The 7500-nt window shown below is 48.8% G+C and overlaps 1 protein-coding gene across 5 annotated transcripts in view; it reads left to right on the top strand.

The window, feature by feature from the left end:
• The window catches only part of ptprma (protein tyrosine phosphatase receptor type Ma), a 142404-nt gene that overhangs the window by 72731 nt on the left and 62173 nt on the right, over positions 1 to 7500 (top strand). For all 5 annotated transcript variants that reach the window (XR_011603275.1, XM_070985606.1, XM_070985605.1 and 2 more), the window contains exon 14: positions 1325 to 1427. Coding sequence is in view for 4 of the 5 variants with exons in the window: in XM_070985606.1 (XP_070841707.1) it covers positions 1325 to 1427 (103 nt within the window). In the remaining variant the exon portion in view is untranslated. The remainder of the gene's footprint in view (positions 1 to 1324; positions 1428 to 7500) is intronic.

Genomic DNA, 7500 nt, shown 5'->3' with positions numbered 1-7500 from the left:
GTCCTTCAAAATAAGAGTGTGAATGTTCAAAGGTATAACGATGTATGTACTGACTAAATCAGCACAGACAGGAAGTTCATGTCCAACAGCACAAAGGGTCCTCACTAACCATCACTCATTGAGGGATTAGCAAAGGGGGTCTGGGGCCATAGAGTCAGGCCCCGGACCAATGCACCACCTGTCTTCAAAGTGACTGTTGTTGACATTCACCCAAAAATAATTCAGACCAAAAGCATCAGGGAGAGAGGGGGGTGCCGGGGGGATCAGAATCAGGAAGGGGACCTCCCTGTTCCTGATCCTGATCCTGATCCTGATCCTGATGCTCAACTGGATCCTGATCCTGATCCTGATTTTGATCCCAATCCTGGTCCCGACCCTGGTCCTGGTCTTGATCCTTGATCCTTCATGTGTGGTATTACTCATTTCATTGTGAGAACTTGTTGCCCACCTTCCATCCTTGAGCTTTTGGGTCTTTTCCAGAATGATTCTGGTGTGCTGAGATAAAGACAACCGGATCAGCTTTTCCTCAATTCAAACATCACACAAGCAACTTTACTTATACAGCACGTTTCATTCCAGGAGGAGGCACAACGTGCTGCGCAGGGCGTGAGCCTCCACAAACAAGTAAACACAGTTCAGACAAACATGTAAATAATAAATGTGAGTCACAAACCATTCAGGAATTAAACAACTGAGACCAGAAAAACAGTAAGACGGACTTAAAACCAATAAAAGATGTAAAAATAAAACCAAATGATCTTTAAGATGCAGCAACGAAGGAAGATCTGAAGAGGGCGGGGGGGTAAAGCTAAGAGCGGCCTGGTCCAGACCACCTGAGGGTCCAGCTGGTTCACAGCACAAACAGCAGGGAGCGAACAGGGTGCCAGACCCAGTCCAGACCCAGTCCAGACCCAGTCCAGACCCAGTCTAGAGACAGAATATCTAATGTGTGAGCTCATCAGCCTCATTGATTTTTGTAAATATCTACTGATTGTGAATCTGATGCAGCGACACGTTTCACAGACCGAAAGATGTGGAACGCTCCAAAAACACCTGATTGGAACATTCCACAGGTAAACAGGCTGATTGGTGAGAGGATCACGATGGGGTATGAAAGGGGCATGCTGGGAAGGCTCAGTCGATCACAGAGCGAGGTTGTCCTCCTCAGCTCCTCACTGACTCTGTCCTCCTCAGCTCCTCACTGACTCTGTCCTCCTCAGCTCCTCACTGACTCTGTCCTCCTCAGCTCCTCACTGACTCTGTCCTCCTCAGCTCCTCACTGACTCTGTCCTCCTCAGCTCCTCACTGACTCTGTCCTCCTCAGCTCCTCTGATGCCAGCGTATGATCAGGAGTCTCCTCTCAATCAGACTGACTCAACCGTCACCGTTCTGCTGAAACCAGCTCAGAGCCGAGGAGCTCCGGTCAGGTACGACACACACACACACACACACACACACACACACACACACACGCACGCACACGCAGATGTTGAAATATTCAGCAGCATCAATCTTCCGCTTCATCCAGTTTTCATGAGTGAAACGTTAAACATTAAAAGGCGACATGTTGCTCCTTGAAGGCGAATGTGGAGCTAAAACAAAGCGTTTCCTCGCTGTCGTCCTGCTGTCTGTCCGCTTTCAGCTGACGTCTTTAAAATCTTCATCACTGTTTCTTAAACAGACCTCAGGTCAGTTTACAGTGAACATTCATTTAACCCTGAACAGCACTGAGCTGACAAACAGGAACAGATCCAGATGTTCATGGATGGCTCATACCTCTGTGCTGCGGGACGTCTGGACTGCAGGACGTCTCAGGACGTCTGTACTTCAGGACATCTGCGCTGCAGGACCTCTGTGCTGCAGGACGTCTGTGCTGCAGGACATCTGTACTGCAGGATGTCTGTACTGCAGGACGTCTGTATTGCAGGATGTCTCAGGACATCTGTGCTGCAGGATGTCTGTACTGCAGGACGTCTGTACTGCAGGACGTCCATACTGCAGGACATCTGTACTGCAGGATGTCTATACTGCAGGACGTCTGTACTGCAGGACGTCTGTACTGCAGGACATCTGTACTGCAGGATGTCTGTACTGCAGGACGTCTGTACTGCAGGATGTCTGTACTGCAGGACGTCTGTACTGCAGGATGTCCGTACTGCAGGACGTCTCAGGACGTCTGTGCTGCAGGACGTCTGTGCTGCAGGACGTCTGTACTGCAGGACGTCTGTACTGCAGGATGTCTCAGGACGTCTGTACTTCAGGACATCTGCGCTGCAGGACCTCTGTGTTGCAGGACGTCTGTGCTGCAGGACATCTGTACTGCAGGATGTCTGTACTTCAGGACGTCTGTACTGCAGGATGTCTCAGGACGTCTGTGCTGCAGGATGTCTGTACTGCAGGACGTCTGTGCTGCAGGACATCTGTACTGCAGGACGTCCGTACTGCAGGACATCTGTACTGCAGGATGTCTGTACTGCAGGACGTCTGTACTGCAGGATGTTCGTACTGCAGGATGTCTCAGGACGTCTGTGCTGCAGGACGTCTGTACTGCAGGACGTCTGTACTGCAGGACGTCTGTACTGCAGGACCTCTGTGCTGCAGGACGTCTGTGCTGCAGGACATCTGTACTGCAGGATGTCTGTACTGCAGGACGTCTGTACTGCAGGATGTCTCAGGACGTCTGTGCTGCAGGATGTCTGTACTGCAGGACGTCTGTACTGCAGGACATCTGTACTGCAGGATGTCTGTACTGCAGGACGTCTGTACTGCAGGATGTCCGTACTGCAGGATGTCTATACTGCAGGACGTCTGTACTGCAGGATGTCTGTACTACAGGACGTCTGTACTGCAGGACGTCCGTACTGCAGGACATCTGTACTGCAGGATGTCTGTACTGCAGGATGTCTGTACTGCAGGATGACTATACTGCAGGACGTCTGTATTGCAGGACGTCTGTACTGCAGGACATCTGTACTGCAGGATGTCTATACTGCAGGACGTCTGTACTGCAGGATGTCCGTACTGCAGGATGTCTCAGGACGTCTGTACTGCAGGACATCTGTACTGCAGGATGTCTGTACTGCAGGACGTCTGTACTGCAGGATGTCTATACTGCAGGACGTCTGTACTGCAGGACGTCTGTACTGCAGGATGTCTGTACTGCAGGACGTCTGTACTGCAGGATGTCTATACTGCAGGACGTCTGTACTGCAGGACGTCTGTACTGCAGGACATCTGTACTGCAGGATGTCTATACTGCAGGACGTCTGTACTGCAGGATGTCCGTACTGCAGGATGTCTCAGGACGTCTGTACTGCAGGACATCTGTACTGCAGGATGTCTGTACTGCAGGACGTCTGTACTGCAGGACGTCTGTACTGCAGGACATCTGTACTGCAGGATGTCTATACTGCAGGACGTCTGTACTGCAGGATGTCCGTACTGCAGGATGTCTGTACTGCAGGACGTCTGTACTGCAGGACGTCTGTACTGCAGGACATCTGTACTGCAGGATGTCTATACTGCAGGACGTCTGTACTGCAGGATGTCCGTACTGCAGGATGTCTCAGGACGTCTGTACTGCAGGACATCTGTACTGCAGGATGTCTGTACTGCAGGACGTCTGTACTGCAGGATGTCTATACTGCAGGACGTCTGTACTGCAGGACGTCTGTACTGCAGGACGTCTGTACTGCAGGATGTCTGTACTGCAGGACGTCTCAGGACGTCTGTGCTGCAGGACGTCTGTGCTGCAGGACATCTCTACCAAACTTGTTTGAGGACAAGAATCAGACGTTCGTCCTCTGTTACAGGACGTCAGTGTTATTGTATGAACAGATCAACCGAACTGTTTACCTCTAATATTAAAATACAACATTGAATTAAACTGTTGATGTAAAAACTTTACACTTGACATGCACACACGCTCCAGAGGGAGGTGGTATCCGTGGTAACAGTCGTCATGTCAACAGCTGTCGGCTCTCCGTCGTTGGACTGTAAAGAGGGATTTGGTTAATTAATGATCAGCAGGCGGGGCTAATCAGAGCCTGCTGCTAACACGGAGGATTAACAGGGGATTAACAGCTAATGTGTCAATCACACACATACGCGCACACACACACACACACACACACACACACACACACACACACACACACACACACACACACACACTGAGTTCCTTTTCTTTCAGTCAGAGCTGACAGGAAGCACAAAGATGCTTCACTTCATTAATGAACTTAATCTCTTTCACAAACAATAAGAACATGAGACACTTTTCTGTCCCTCGTCAAGCTAACGAGGAAACAGCTCGTACTAATGAGGAAATGCTCAGACATGAACCACGTCTCCGGCCGGTAGAGGTGGGGCACTGTTCAGGGCCGCTGATAAGACCCTCGGTCTGGCTGATGTTTGGTCTGGACCGGTGAGACAACGTCTGTCGGGATTTTCACAGACATGAAACCAAACTGAGTTGGAAGCAGATACGGTGACAATGAAACCGGGCCTGAGGTGGAGCCCTGGGGTGCACCAGCAGACAGCAGCAGCAGAGCATGACGACAATCCACGCTGAAACGTGAAAGTCATGTGACTTTGGTACATTCCCATTGGTTACCTCACAGTCTTTCTGATGGAGCATCAAACACGTGACACTAACTAAATACCTGGATGTGCCGTCATGTCTGACAAATCACATCCACAAACTTCACTGACGCATCTGAACTGAGACTCACATACGACCATCTGCCACCTGTTGTGTTGTACACCTCTTCACAGTCACATCAAACTGGACTTCTTGTGTCAGATGTCATCGTCTCAGGTGGACCTGAAGAGACCACCACCGCAGCCCCCTGTTGTTCTAACACATGGCTGTTGATGGCCTGGGGTCCCTCAGGGTTTGATATTAGGCCCCTTTTTGTTGGTTTTGATCAGCCCAGGGGTTGTGAACTGGCATCAAACGTTACATTTTTGAATGAATTGAAGTCTCTTTTATTGTCACAGAAACCTGAAAGAAAGAATGATGACCGTTTGAAGAACAAACTAAAGAATCCACCACCTCTAGTCTGTACTCACGTATGCTTAGTGTGGTATGACATCTGTGGTGTATTTACTACACACAGTACAAATACGTGTATGCAGAAGTCCCTTCAGGGCGTCATGATGCTCTTTTCCTTCATGTCCTTTGCGGGACATATGCGCCGTTCAGCGGACATCAGAGGACAGCATGTGTCCTTCGTCACAGCGTCGATAAGTAGCATAGAACAAAATAAGACAGCGTGCAGCTGGTGGGTTGTTCAGGGTGCCTGGGAGAACAGAGCGTCGACACGCTGACTGATCCTGGACGACATGTGACCGAAAAGAACCAAGAAGAGCAAAATGGATCATTTCAAGCAGATCCAGATTTATGTTATTCTTTTTATGCAGGAACAAGACTGGAGATGTAAAGACAGAGCGAGAGTGTGTGTGTGTGTGTGTGTGTGTGTGTGTGTGTGTGTGTGTGTGTGTGTGTGTGTGTGTGTGTGTGTGTGTGTGTGTGTGACGTGCAGTGTGTTAATTGACATGATCGTCTACGTGAAATCCATCAGATTGAACAGATGCTGCTCAGAGATACGATTTCATGTTTGTGTGTTTATATTTAACTTTGCTTTTGTCTCTTCTGACACCAGTGTGTGTGTGTGTGTGTGTGTGTGTGTGTGTGTGTGTGTGTGTGTGTGTGTGTCGGCCTTCAGGCACACTAACATACACACATGCACATACTGGTGTATTAGAACCTCAGATTGCAGGACAAAAGGTGTTGCCGCGGGCGACCTGCAGCTGTAATCAGATTACTGTCACACACACAGAACAAGTGCTGCGACGTGAGCGTGAAGAAATGTGATTGGAGACGGTTTGTCAACAACAGAAAGAAAGAAAAGAGATAAAGAGAGAGACAGATGTGAGGGGGAGGAGAGAGAACGACAAGAAAGAAAGGAAAGGAAAGGAAAGGAAGGAAGGAAGGAAGGAAGGAAGGAAGGAAGGAAGGAAGGAAGGAGGTGGACGACAGAAAGAAGAATGATTGAATCTGTCTCTGTTCTGTTGGTTTCTGTGGGGAATTAAACAGCACACACACTGCAGCGTGTGTGTGTGTGTGTGTCTGTGTGTGTGCGTTTGTGTGCGTGTGTGTGTGTGTGCGTGTGTGTGTGTGTGTGTGTTACAGTGTGTGTTCGTCTTCCTGTCCTCCTTTAGTTTCCTGTCCAGCAGGAAACGTGACAACACTGCAGTTTCACTGTCCGCGCCCTGTGTGTGTGTGTGTGTGTGTGTGTGTGTGTGTGTGTGTGTGTGTGTGTGTGTGTGTGTGTGTGTGTGTTGTGATGTATGACTTCTGTCCTGAGTCTACTTCCTGTGACAAACACAACTATTGTTTCCAATGTCCCTTGGGACATTGAACTGGCTGTGCTGCGTTCAGGTGCAGCTCTGTGCTTGTGAACCACACGTCTGTGTGAGCTCTGACACCTGCTGGTGGAAACACAACACACACCGTCGAGCTCTCAAAGAGCCTGAAGAGGTTTTGTTGAGTTGGTATTCAGGCAAGTCAGTCGAGTGTTTGTTGAGTTTCTGTCGAGTCTGAAAGTTTCCAGAAGATTTACGGAGAGTTGACACTTTTTAGAAATTTGAGTCTGTGTTGACTCAGTCAGGTTCATGGGGCGCTGTCCTTGGGCAAGATACTGAACCCCAAACCTGCCCCCTATGCTGCACCATCGGTGTGTGAGTTCACCTGAACGTGGCTTTAGATCGAAGCGCCTGCAGTGACTGACTGTCAGTGTGATTTAGAGTCTGTACATTTTAATGACTGTTCTTACAGACGGGAGGTTTTCAGTGTTTACAGTTGCCATGAAATTTGAATCATAGATTTTTCCTTTTCTGCTCATCTTGCTTAACATCCTGAAATTTTCATGAAGCTCTATCACAGAAATTGTCAGGAAGGTTTAAACCCCAGCAGTAACGAACTTTGAGCTTCCTCTGCTCGTCTGTCTTTGTCCTCCGTTCAGGAGGACGTGTCTTTTATCCACCTGCACAGACGGGACGATGCGAATTATCAGCTTAATGTCAGACTGTTAGGAAGACACAGAGAGTTAATAAAGGTGGAGGAGAGAGTGATGGAGGAGAGGCGAAGCTGACCTTTCAGCAGAGCTGAATAATGAACCAACAGATGGACGAGAAGGAGAGACAGAACAGGAGTCCTCTGATGTCTCCAACAGCATCAGCCAGAAACTCAAAGCTCAGATTCCCCAAAATCTCAAAGGAGTTCTGCAGCGAGTGGAGAAACATGCTAAAAACACACCAAAAACACACTGACAACATGCTGAAAACACGCCGAAAACACACTGACAACATGCTGAAAACACGCCGAAAACACACTGACAACATGCTGAAAACACGCCGAAAACACACTGACAACATGCTGAAAACACGCCGAAAACACACTGAAAACACACTGACAACATGCTGAAAACACGCCGAAAA

Source organism: Chaetodon trifascialis, chromosome 18 (assembly GCF_039877785.1).
Source record: "Chaetodon trifascialis isolate fChaTrf1 chromosome 18, fChaTrf1.hap1, whole genome shotgun sequence".
Classification (NCBI taxonomy): Eukaryota; Metazoa; Chordata; class Actinopteri; order Chaetodontiformes; family Chaetodontidae; genus Chaetodon; species Chaetodon trifascialis.
The sequence above is the reverse complement of the archived record's forward strand: the minus strand, read 5'-3'. Positions and strand labels throughout refer to the sequence as shown.